Source organism: Hipposideros armiger, unplaced genomic scaffold (genome assembly GCF_001890085.2).
Source record: "Hipposideros armiger isolate ML-2016 unplaced genomic scaffold, ASM189008v1 scaffold_28, whole genome shotgun sequence".
In the NCBI taxonomy this organism is placed as follows: Eukaryota; Metazoa; Chordata; class Mammalia; order Chiroptera; family Hipposideridae; genus Hipposideros; species Hipposideros armiger.
Window position 1 is genome coordinate 3886983 of NW_017731378.1, and position 13603 is coordinate 3900585.

Genomic DNA, 13603 nt, shown 5'->3' on the forward strand with positions numbered 1-13603 from the left:
AGTCCAGAAGCCGGCAACTGATCTGCCTCGCCCGGGAAGAGTGCAATGATGGTGCCAACTTGGGCCAGTGAAGCAACGTCCTCTACAACTAGACTGAAGAACAAAACAAAATAAAGCAACTTGTCTGTTCCCTTCCCTGATTCACCAGCGTTGTTCCTCTCCCCCAATTCCCCAATAAAAATCTTAAAAAATCAAAAAAAAAATCAAGTATTAACAAAGACTGTTTTTTCGGTTAAGTTATTCCATCAAACACACTTAGCTTACAACAGAACCAATGCAGGTGACACAAAGTTTATTGGGCAAAATTCATAATTTCTTTTCTGCTACCTTTTTATTAAGTTCTAGCCATAACATTTATAAAGTGGAAAAATATTTTGTGTTATTTTTTATGGGGAGAAGTCTTAAATACCCACCAAACTCCCAATTACAATACACTCAAAACTTGTCAGTTTCTAACTGGTAGTGGGAAGCAGACACATAACAGTGAGTAAATCCCAGGTTCACTTTCTCATTCATTATCCAACATATATTTACTAAGCAATGACCATGCCAGGCACTATGCCAGGCAGAGAGTAGTGAAAAAAATAAACATGGTCCCTGCCTTGACCCATGTCTTGGTTTGTAGTCTCAACTCTCATTAACCTTAGGCAAAGCACTTATTTCTCTGGCCTCAATTCCCTCATTTAACAAATGGTAACATGAGATACCATATTTCCCCATGTATAAGACGCACCCTTTTTCGAAAAATTTGGGGTCTAAAAACTGGGTGCATCTTATACAGTGGTTGTAGATCATTGTCAAGTCATTTAAGAAATGTGGCATTTCAAATGCCATAGATGGAACTGAGGACGAGGCAATATATGAAGACAGTGATTCGTCATCAGACATAGATGAGGACAAGCTAGTGGTTGGGAGTTTTGACAGTGATGAAGAGTTGTATGAATTTTATGATGAATAAAACTTGAGTTCAATAACTTTATGTAATACTTTTTTTCAAATTTCGGGCCCCAAAATTAAGGTGCATCTTATACATGGGAGCGTCTTATACATGGGGAAATACGGTAACATTACTATTTTACATTTATCTCAGTGAACTATTCATAAAATATCTCATCTGAGCCTCACAAGTACCCTGAGAGTTTGGCAAGACAGGCATCACTGACCTCTGAGGTCCCTTTAAGGTCTAGCATTCCATGATTCTACAACCATTCCCTGAGGAGGACAAGCTGGAGTTAGGGAGCTTCTTACAGAGAAAAGCACAGGTTTTTTTGGAGCTTCAAGAGTCCTAAAGGACAGTATCTCAGACAATTTCTTAAGTGAAAGAATAAACAACTGTGTTCCTTGTTCAACACAGCTATGCTCACCCTGAAGATGATTTATTACTTAAGAAAACAGGAGAGGCGCTGGACTTACCATCAGAGGAGGGTGGTGTGGTCCCAAGGGGTGTGACAGGGGTTGTAGGAGCAGGACTGACAGGGGTTGTCACCAAGCCCATTTCTGGGTGACTCTGAAACAGAACAGATGGGTCAGAAATGAGGAAATCCAGTTCCGAGTACCCTTTGCTTAATTTCTTATCTGGTATTCCTGGCCTCATGGACAGAAAGGTCACTGAGGAGAGACTGCTTCTACATTTAGTGCTCATGACTACCTGATTACTGTTGATGCTTGCTAAATTCCAGTAAGAAGCTCTGTGGGCTAGTTTATTTAAGCAGCTAAGTTCCCATTATATAAGTATTTCTGTAGAACCAAGCAAATAAAAAACTGGAGTAAACAAATACACAGGATCATTCTACCAAAAGAAGGGGGTGGGGGGCATTTGCAGTCCTATCTGAACCCGGGAAGGGACTACTCTCATCACATCAACCTAAAATACATCTATAGACTATTCTGATGACTACGCACATAGTTGACAATAAATGCAGGTGAGCCAAGGGGATCACAGGTACTATAAAAAGAGCTATGCAAAAAAAAAAGCACTATGCAGATGGCAGCCTTCCTATTTCACAACAAACAAGAGTGTGGGGTGGGGAGGTGAAGACATGGGGGAGATACCACTGGGGACCAAAACAGATGACTCCTCTGTCCCTGACCTTCCTTAGTCGTCCCTGCCACATCAGCTCTTGAGAAGTAAGCGAAGTGGCAGCTGCTCCCTTCTCTTCCAGCCTCTCACCTTCCTTTAATATCAGTTACAGAATTCAGACAGCAGACAAGGAACACAGTCAGAATGATAAACAAAGTCTTATCAGTCTTGAAAAACAATGTGTCCTCCTAAGCAGAGCCCAAACCAGCACACTGCTTTTTAAGCATGGCATATTTTTTTGTGTTAAATTCAATCAGTGGATCCCATACACATCTGCCCTTGGAGAAAAAAGCATAAGCAAACTTTCCTTTAAAAGAAACCTCATACATATTTTAAACAGTCTGGCTTTAAAATAAAAACACGTTATCAGTTTTTTAGGACAGCTTTCATGGACAGCACTGGAGTTCTCAGTGCATTTTAGTCCCCTTCTATACCAACTGCTGAGGCTATCCCTCAGGCAAATGACCCAGCACTTGGTATTCTATGCTTTCAGTATATGTAGACCATTTCTTCTGGTAACAGCTAACCTTATGTTGGACAGGATATTTTTTACTTTTCTTCTCTGGAAATCGGTGAGATAATAAGATAAGTGACTTGGCCTATTTTATCTACGGTTGTAATTCCACAGTGGTTTAGAAAACAGAAAGCCTGATATAAAATTCCATATGGGCAGATAATACGAAGGGATTTCCGGTGAGCCAAATGAACTAATCTCAACTCATTTAGGTTAACAGAATCAGTAAAAACCATTAACTTTGCATGTTATCAAACCCACTTCTGCACCAGATGGAAACATACATATTTGAGGGTAGCGCGAAGCAAAGGTAACTAATGCAACTCTTTGTTACTACCACTTACCAATGCAAAGCAGGACGTAACAGGCAAAGCCAGAAGGGCTTTTCAATGGAGTGAATCTGTATGAACTTCAGGAAGAAAAAGGATGGGAGTTTTTAATATAACCAACCTGGGCTAACACTGTGATGAAGTTGCGATTTAAATGAACAGCTTCATAAAGTGCCAGAAGGATGGCCTCATTGGTTCTAAAGAAAAAGAGAACAAACTGAAGAGGCTCTTACAGTGGAGCAGTTAAAACAATATAACCATCAAGATAAGATTTCACCCCAGCTCATCATCAATCCCTCTGAGTTTCTATCGCTCCCTTTGTTTCCTTTCCTTATGTAAAGGGTATGTAGGCAAAGAGGAAGGGGTAAAGGGACTTTAATTCCTTAGTTCTTATCTATTTCATTCACTCTTTTCACTCGCACTTTTCCACCCCAATCTAGTTAAGTCTTTAACTGACTCAGATACCCGCCCACCTTCATTTCATTCCAGAGAGCTGGGAAGTTTTTCAGCTTCTCGGGGCTCAATACATGGCACTAAAGTAGAGGTTTCTAAGGGTCCATTACTGTTTAAAGCCCAAGAAACATTTGATAAATCACCAAAAAAGTCTGAATCTTTAAAAGATTAGCATGAGGTAACGTTTCACTCTCGTAGCCTGTCGGAGAGCCTACACTGAAGTACAAGTCACTGCACAAGAAAGTCAGGCACTTACTGTACTGAGATTTTCTCATGGGCATCTGCTATGAACATGCTGCCCACCTGTGGAAGAAAAGGGGAACTGCAGCCTTACAGCAGAAAAAAAAAAACGTAAGAGGAGCTCTGCCCAGGAAGCCTCGAATCAGTGAAAAAACAAGCGACTTGCAGCCCGAGGGAACTTGGAACTCTGGCCCACCAGTCACACACAGCAAAACCAGCCCATTTGAAAATCTTAAAAGAATCATAAGTAGTAAATGAAATAATGAGAACTCCACTAAATCGTCTTTTCTTAAAGGGACTTAAAAACAATCCTAGTACTTTTGTCCAGCTCTCTTTTTCAATGTGTAAGTTTAGTAACCACTGACAGGGAGTAAATGGTAACCTGGACATCTTCATAGCTCTCCATCTTTCCTGGAAGTTGCTTATTTGAAGTCAAAAACTAATTCACGAAGAACATCACAGAAAGCAGGCTGATTTTATCTAACACAGAGCTGTCTTCAGTGGAATATTTGGGTTTCAGACCAGAACTGTCTTTGAGACCTATTGTCCATCTTTCAGGTCACAAAATCTTTAGCCTTTTATCCCAGGCAGGGCAGCCGAATAAGTACATGGAGTAGGTTGCTTCCAATATGTGTGAAGAAGCACTGAGAAAGATACCCATCCCCCTAAAAGTCCCTTTCCACCTGCTCACTGATGTCCAAAGCTATGCAGCTGGAGCTCATTTGTTTTGTACAAAACTTTTTCTTCTTGGCTAAAAGGCAAAGATCCCTGAGCAATATAATTATATCTAATTCATTTAACCAAACACCAATACAGCGCTCATACTGCTCTGACCTCTGAGAGACTTATTTTATGCTTCAGAGTTAAAGAGTTTATCAAGTCCTTCCTGAGAGTAGGCGCTAAGAAAAAAAAGAAAGGGAAAAATGCATAGGCATTGGAGGGGAAAAAACTGCCGTTTGGGGGGTAGAGAGATGGCTGTTTCTTACAAGGAACTCAAAAATTTTCTTGCCCTAGGGCTGATTACTTGAATACTAATGCCCGAGGAGAAAGATTTTCTGAATCTGCCCAGATTCTAAGACCTGCTAGGTTTATCTCTTAAAAATCAGTCCCAGGTTATCTGGCCCAAAATGCCTACAATGCCAACCTTGCTCAGCAGTCTTGCAAACTGGACCAATAACTTTCCTAGACCATGGACCTCTCAGCCCATTAGAAGAGTGGCTCACATCCACTGCACCAATCCCTCTACTCCAGGACCAGTTATGAGGGACCAAGTGGCCACAGCAGACAGCCAAGGAGCACGCAGGGTTGGATTCAGATCTAAACCCTCCTATTCTGTGTTCCTCAGGGTCAAATCCTCAAACAAAGCCAACTTTTTAGAAAGCAAAAGTCTGGTTTATGTACATTTGTTATAGCTTTTAAAAACTGAATTAACTAATTTGGGGGGGGGGGAATCTGTCCCAGAGAAATCCAAGCTCTCCCTTCCCCTATGTCACTTAGGTTTGAAAATTACTAAAAGAAATATAGCTTTCAAAAAAAATCTGCTCTAAGCAGCCTCCCTCATCATGCCATCGCCTCAAACATCTGAACTTCTGAGTCCAGATTTGTCTACCTCTGCAGACCTCTTCCATTTCTGGGCAGGTGAGAAAAAAAACAAGTAGGACTTACCATATTTGTTAAAGCAGAGAAAAAACCGCTCTGGTGTTCTTCTTCCTTGTCTTTATACTGCCTGAACAAAAATAACTAAATTCAACTTCAGCATTATTTATCAAGTATGTCTTCGTCCTTGGCATTCTGGGTAATCAGGCAGGACACTTGCACAATTCACTGACTCCAGAAAACAAAAGCATTGACAGTCTAGTCACTGCAGTTCCCCCTGCAAGCTCAGAGGCACACATCTGCTCCTGAGGTGCTACGTACAAAAGTGCCTGGCTACTGTGGGAGAGACTTAGGAAGCAAGCTGGAAAAGTATGAAACTGCTCTAACATATGGCTGATCCAGTTATTTCCCAAACAGCCTATTACTTGAAAAGTGTGACAGAGAAATTACTTCAAGGCTGTAACACTGAAAATCTTGTTTGTTTTTGATGGAAGAAGACGGGAAATCTGTGAGCTAAAAGTAAACTATTTGCGGAGATGGGACAGGTTTGGAATTTCTACACCCAATTGTGTGTGAGGAAAGTCTGGAAAGAGGCAAGGAAGATCCTGCCTGGCCCTGGCCAAGATTAGGGACACTTCCGGTTTCCATTCACTGAATACCAGATCCTTCCCCATCCACAGCAGGAGGCAAACCAAGTCAATGAAGACAGCCCCCAGAACAGACAGGGACTCTGGGAAATCGCAGTTGATTCCTGATGAAAAAGACGCAAACTACAGCTAATTCAATGTTTTCTCCTTTTATTCTTTTTTTTTAAGCATACAAAAAAGCAATGCCTCGCAACCTTTTTTACATAGAATACAATATTTGTATGATATACTGGGCTAAATGGAAGAGCCTGCTTGTGGCTGGACTACTAGTTAAAATGTTCTGCAATAAAGTATAAAAGGTTGCAAAAGAATGTGCCTAATTGTTTAAAGAAAAGATGGACACTAACCTGATGGCTATTTTTCCTGGTGTTAGAAACAACCCCTGTTAAAGCCATCAAGCCCTTTTAGAGCAAATACACCTGCCAGCAGCTGTACCTCTGAATTCTCTTCTGGGATAGGTAGGGGAAGTTCACCCTACCAGCGGTTCTCAACCTGTGGGTCGTGACCCCTTTGGGGGTCGAACAACCCTTTCAATGTGGGCATATCTGCATGTGGGCCTGGAGATGGATAGAGGAGCGGTATCTCGGTTCCTAAGACCATCGAAAATATGTGTTTTCCGATGGTCTTAGGCGACCCCTGTGAAAGGTTGAGAACCACTGCGGCCTAGACACTCTAACAAACCTGTTTCCTACTCAGTCAATTCAAGTGAAAATTAGACCCTTCTCTTCTAGAAAGGTAGACTTACCTGTTATACTCAGATAAAGCCTGAGCAATCACAAGCCCCATTCCCTAGAAAGAAAAAAGAAAGCACAGGTGATTTAAGGGGCTGGTGGTGATGCTATGATGAGAACAGGCAGAACACTAATTACACCCCTGTGGTCCAAGTCCAAGAAGTTCTACCTGAAAGTTGACAACAAGGACAGAAATTCTGAAAGGCATTCTCACAACATCCAAAGGAACTTCTTCGGGTAGATTTTTCTGATCTAATTATCTCACTTACTGTTGCTTAATAGAGTGACAGGGGGTGAAACAAACCAGCCCAGATCACTGACAATTTCACTGGGATAATTTTTACCTCAGAAGAGAAGACTGAGTTAGAATCTTCAAACAAAAAACTCTCACATGTCTCTAAACCAACCACAATGAAAGTGACAATGAGTCCCATGCTAAAAGAAGGTGCACATAGACAAGCCACTCTCTTTCAGGCCACAGGAAAACAGGAGTGTAATGGGAAGAAACATTCAATAAATGTTAAAGTGATTTATCAACTCTCCCTCCAGAATCTTCTAAGCACAACACAAGGATCAAGTAAGGTTTGTGTGCTTTATTCATAAATAATCATGTGATGAACCACCTGTGCTTTATTCATAAAGGAAATTAGAAAAATGAAGAGGGCAAGATGGAAAGAGAATAAAGCCAGACACCTGGGTCATCTTCCTCCTCCCTATATTCAAAGATCAGATGCTATTTCCGAAACTTTCGACGACATATTGTAACAGATACGTATCATCGTCCATGTTTCAACTTGACCAAATCAGGCTATAACTACCATCTGGCTAGCTCCACAAGAAGGAATCTCCCACCCAACCCTTTTTTTTTTAATTATTTTTAATTTCAGCTTTATTGGGGTATAATGGACATATAAAATTGTAAGATACTTAAAGTGTATGCCATAAAGACTTGATATACCATCTAAGCCTTCTTATTCTTGGAAATTTAACTTATTGATTCTGTAGGACAGTCAACCTGAGCACAGTAGAACATGAAATATAACAAACTATTTCAGCATGATTAGCAAGCAAATGTCCCCTCAAATCTTCCTTCCATGACAAGGAGATAGAATACAATAAGATAGTTGCACTAACACTCTAAAAAGAAACACCAATTCCCTCTTCATAGCCAGATGAAATTAACACAATAGCTCTCTGCTCTCTGTTCTAAATATCCACTGTAAGTAAGTCCACCAAATGCAAGTAATTAAAACAACACACAGGGGCGGCTGGTTAGCTCAATTAGTTAGAGCACAGTGCTCATAACACAAAGGTTTCCGGTTCAATCCCCACGCCCTCCACAAGTAGATCGAAACAACTACTTGACTTGGAGCTGATGGGTCCTGGAAAAACACACAGTTCCCCAATAAAAAAAAATAAAGAAACACACAAAGATCCAGATACTCACATTGAGCGTGACCTCATCATCCACAATAGACAGCTTCACAATATAAGGATTTACAGACTGTTGAAGAAAAGAGACTCAAGGTGAGTGTGGCCTACATAAGAACCCATTAACTATTTAACAAAGTGTTAACAAAAATGCAACTATAAGGCCCTCTCTCTGTAGCAATGTTCCTATTACACAGGCCCAACCCATCTTGCCATCTGACTTCCCTCCATTTCCAGTAAATTTCTCAGTGTGTATAGGCATTCACCAAGCGCACGCATGCACATACACACACACAAGTTCTGTTCTACTGGCATTTTCCTCTAGGCTGAATCAGTTCAGGCCTAGCTAGGTCTGCCATTTCTCCCATCTTTCCCTCTTGTCTGTAAGTGAACATTCCACAAACAAACTAGGATCATTTTCAACTCAGAAGAGAAGACTGACTTATCCTATCCTGCCAATAATTTACTGAATCCATAGGGACAACTATCTTTTGGGAGACATAAAAGCTTCTTTGCCATAAGGCACAAATTTATAAGTTGCTAGCTTACATTCTCACCCCAAAGGCTCCCTAACCATTCCACAAATGATATGCAAGGACTGATTCACCCACCCGTAACACAAAGCCACCTTGGGGGTGGAAAGTGGCAGCTGCTTAACAGCCAGAGAGGCCATTTATGGATCCAAAACCCAAATAACACTGCAGGGGTACTGAAAAAAAGGATGTAATTACCCAAACTACAATCTGGTCAGGACACTGGGATTTAATGATTGTCCCATCACTTATAGCATTGGAAGATTTCTTGAGTTTTTCCAGACCCAATCTCAGCTGGGCAGCATATGGAAATGAACATATATTTAAACTCATTAAGCATTTGGGCCATCTCCTACTGGTGGCATGAGAATCAATGACCTGCTCACCTTGAAAACATCCCACCCATGGGATGTGAGGAAAGACCTCATGCAGATCAGGCACCAATTGTAACCCAAGGGAAGCAAGGAACAATAGTTTTCAGATTGGCAGTTTTTACAGCAACCAAGAAAACTCATTACTGAGAAACTTGGAAACCCAACTGGAAGGCTAACCCCCCACATAGACCTTATTTAATCAAGTTTCTGAGGGGATCTTTGGAATGTGAATTGGGAATGGAGAAAGAGACCTCTTTGCTTTCTTAACAGGCTAAATGTTTATAAGGCTTTCGACAATACAACTCAAGGAGGTAAAACCCACTCCATTTGTCACTTGATGTAACAGAGGAAAGTTCTCAACACTTCTTCCTATAACCAACAGTCAAATTCTGCTGGTGCTACAGACTTCAGACAAGATCCAATGAAAGTGGATCCTTGAAAAAGAAAATCAGAAATAGGCTGACCTAGAAATGCTACCATGATGAAAACAACATTAGAAGGAGAAGGCTGCTTTCCTTGGCATACTTTTTGAAAGTCCTAGTCACTCACCTTCCCAAAAGTGCACTGTTTTAGGTCATAATAAAGATCATCTGATTACCAAGAATAGCCTATGCTTTAACAGCAGTTGGGGAAAAGGCAAGGTGGCTAAAAGCAAGGGTTTGAATTCTAGCGCCTCTACTTATTAACTGTGAGAAGTTAGGCATTTAATTAACCTAAAGCTCAATTTCCTCATCCGGAAAATGGAGATAATATTTTTTTTCCCTGGAGTTGCTATGAGACTTAAATGAAGTAAGACATGTAAAATCCTTAGCATAGTATCTGGCATATGTAAGGACTCAATGATTGCTAACCGTATTTTTTCTCCTTTGACCTTTTTATCACATTCAAAGGAAGCTCTTTAGGGAAGAAAAAGGGGGGTGGGGGGGAGGGAGGAAGAGAGAGAGGGAGAGAGGGGGAGAGAGAGAGACAGAGAGAGAAAGAGAGAAAAGGAACAACTTGCAACTGGACATAATAAACAATTTTATGATTTTTGGGAAATGCATATTCATGGCAGCATTCAGGCACTGAGTCATTCCATCTCAGGAGACGTGGCTAACCTAGAAGGCCAGGATATTAATGCTGTGAAAATTTTTATTTTACCAGACACCAATTCTCCTTAACACTATGTACCTGTTGTGTTGGTCACGTTTTAAAACTGGGGGCAATCTACTTTTCATCCACAAAAGAGAATTACAAACTCAGGGAGCCTTCATGGGCTCACTCTAATAGGGTCCTGCCTCTATTTGATCTAAACCATACCAAACTTACCATTTTGCATTGCGCTTGCCTAGACTTTTTTTTTTTTTTGCCTCCTCTCTCTTTAGATGAAATGGCTAAAATGGAATGCATTATTTGAAATGAGGAAGAACTATTTACATTTACTACATGACATCTTTTCCATCACTTTCACTCAAGTCCAACACCTCATTTGCCTTCTTTGTGTTTAGCTGGGCGCCCCGCCTCTCTGGTGACCTCTGCACCTTTCTAGAAAGGTTTTCAACTTACCCCATTGGTCATGAGGTTGATTGTGGTAGTAACTAGAATGCTGTTCTTCCCAGCGCACACCCTCTCATACTAGTTTGCATAAAATTGCACCCGCTTTTGGTTTTGCTATGTTCATCCGGAATTCCTCATGTCCCTGTCAAAACCCTTCCTGCTCCATGGCCACCAGGCTTCCTTAATGGTTTCTGGTGAGTGGCTCCTATCAAAAGCTGCAAAGCCCAGATAAATTATGTCCACCAGCTTGTCCTTGCCTACTGTATTAATTCTTCTGGGGTTTCTGACAGGCTAGAGATGCATGCCTCACTCCAGAAATATGATTTTCTCCAATTCCCTGGCCATGCCCAATTTTTTAGGCTGACATTTCAGAGAGCCCTACTGGGCTGGGCCAGGGTTCAGTTTACATTTAGAGAAGCCAAGTCATTGCCTCAAAGTATCCTATATCCAGCAGAATGTTCTGAAAATATTCATTGCTGATGATGATGCTTTCCTATCACATATAATACAACTCTCTGTAACTATCTTCAGCATTTTTTCTCAGCCATTTTTCTTGCTGTTGTAATAAGACCCCAGAGGCTAATACATATGACAGAGATCAAAATGGCTACCATGCCAACCCTTCCAGTAAAACAGGTGTTGGTGATAAATTATTATTAGTAGCTCTACACATCATTCGTCAGTTCCTCCAAGACAATGAAAGCAATCAGCACCTGGGATTTATAACACATTAACGTTGCTCCATATACTCCAGTTCCTCTTTAAGTGTTCCTTTTTCACAGCCTCCCCTTCTTCCATATTCTTCTTTATAAGAATAAGCTCCAGATTTTGTTGCCCATCTCTTCGGACCTGGCTAGGAATCATATCAACCATCATTAAGTGGGGGGCGGCCGGTTGACTCAGCTGGTTAGAGCGCAGTGCTCATAACACCAAGGTTGCCGGTTTGATCCCCACATGGGCCACGGAGCTGAGCCCTCCACAACTAGATTGAAACAACTACTTGACTTGGAGCTGATGGGTCCTGGAAAAACACACTGTTCCCCAACTTTTTAAAAAAAATCATTAAGTGAAGATCCAGAAGTTCAGGAATGACTACTCTCCCTCCAGCTGTCCCCACTTCTCATAGCACTGCTACTTGTCAAGGGAAGAAAGTCAGGTTGCTTCAATGCAGCTCCTGACTTCTGGGTTCGGTAAAGCACTTCTAGTGTTCAGGACTCAGTATCAAATGCTCCCTATTCCTCCGAAGCTATCCCCAATGAGGCCCCTGGTCTTCCCTAAGTGCCCCCCACTTCCTTTTCTATGTATTCTTCTGCCTTTTGTGGGGAATCAAGTAGATGCAGAAACCCAAGTAGAAATCTCTGAGTTTTGTTTCATCTCAAAAACCTATAAATCTGTCCCAATTCAGGGGCAAAAAGAACTCCAGGGCTGGCCGAGTGGCGCGATGGTTAAGAGCTGGCTTGGGACACCAGAGGGCCCCGGTTCGGATCCCACATATGAGGGCCAGTCACAATGATGGTGCCAACTTGGGCCAGTGAAGCAACGTCCTCCACAACTAGACTGAAGAACAAAAGGACAGCAACTTGTCTGTTCCCCTTCCTCTAATTTCCCAGCGCTGTTCCCATCCCCCAATTCCCCAATAAAAATCTTAAAAAAAAAAAACTCCAGAATTAATACAGATAAGGTTCTGTCTTCAATTTCCATTAAAATCCAAAAGAGTTCCCAGACCGACAGTGATACTTATACATGTGGACTGCATTAAAGAAATCCAACATAGAATAGTCCAATCTTTCAAAACAGATGCATTAGGTCAGTGGTTCCCAATTATAGCTAATCATCATATTCAATAGAGGATCCCCCAAAAAAACCAACAGATTCTCAGGTCCCACCCTCAAGATTCTGATTCTTTGTGTTGAGAGTAAAGTCCAGAAATTTCTTATTCTTAAAACCTTCCCAGGTGGGTTTGAAAACGACTACATTAGGGATACTTATTCACTTTATTAGAAGTTGTACCACAGGATTCCTTTAAACAGGTATATCCTCTGCCCTATGCATCTAATACAGAATTTTTAAATTTTAGTTTATCAAAATTAATCTATATACTGTTAAGAACATGTCTTCTACATTAAGCAAAGTCCTCTAAGAGTGGCCACATTTAGGAAAATTACAGAAAGATAACTGTCCACTAAGGGGCCCACTTACCTCATATTTTCTGTAGTTCACCAGCAAAGCCAAGAGGACTACAGCATCATATCCATGCTCCCTGCGACTTGGGGGATGGGAGAGTATCTGTAACAAGAATCAGAACTGCATGAGTGCTAACTCCTAGTTCCTAGAAACGCAGACAGGGAAGATTTTAGGAGGTGATTTACCCAAAAGAGAAAAGGGTGACAAGGGAATTGACCAACCTGTAAAATTGCTTCAAATATGCTGTTGATCATTACATACTCCAAAATAGTGTTCTGGCTGATGTTATCTGTCACCTGGATGCAATAAAAGGTTTTTTTAAAGTCTATACCGAGATACTCTGATATTGTATACATCAGATATATAGATAGATAAATAGATAGATAGATCTCCTCCCCTAGCATCTAAGAGAAACAGAAATGTTAAAACATTCTACTACTTAAGTAGACCTTTCATAAGCTTGCCCAAAGCCACCAGAGCCTAAATAGGCAGACCCAGGAAATTAGCAAATGAGAACTCCCTAAATCTTTGAACTTCTCCTTGTTTCTCTCACACAAGCATTTGCTTAACAGTTTCTTGGGTTTCATTCCTCAAATGCACAGAAAGAAGTTTATGATCCAGCAGTCTTCAAGTGGTGGCCAGGAAAAGGAACCACCTGAAGTAAATGAACAATATCCCATCCTCCTCCCACTAGAAGGTACAGGCCAGCTTCATGCTGTAAAATCAAAGTCAGAACAAATAAAAATATTCAGAATCAAAAAATTGTTTCCAAATGAGACCTGGTGAGAAGGGCAGATCTGACAATCCAGAAGAAAGTAGTTGTCTAGAAGTGGTACCTCTAAAGTGACAAATATCACATATCCTGGAGGTTAAAATGCCAGCAGTTTCTCCAAAGAGCAACTTTCAGGAAGTGAAAGCCCATGCAACTAACTTCCTTCTTTTTTTTTTTTTTTTT

General features: G+C 41.1%; 1 protein-coding gene across 1 annotated transcript in view; it reads right to left on the reverse strand.

The window, feature by feature from the left end:
* The window catches only part of ARMH3 (armadillo like helical domain containing 3), a 192084-nt gene that overhangs the window by 155178 nt on the left and 23303 nt on the right, over positions 1-13603 (reverse strand). The window contains exons 8-15 of the mRNA XM_019636282.1: positions 12870-12944; positions 12664-12750; positions 8038-8094; positions 6605-6648; positions 5282-5342; positions 3633-3679; positions 3045-3120; positions 1414-1507 (exon numbers count right to left, since the gene is read on the reverse strand). Of these exons, the coding sequence (XP_019491827.1) occupies positions 1414-1507; positions 3045-3120; positions 3633-3679; positions 5282-5342; positions 6605-6648; positions 8038-8094; positions 12664-12750; positions 12870-12944 (541 nt within the window). The remainder of the gene's footprint in view (positions 1-1413; positions 1508-3044; positions 3121-3632; positions 3680-5281; positions 5343-6604; positions 6649-8037; positions 8095-12663; positions 12751-12869; positions 12945-13603) is intronic.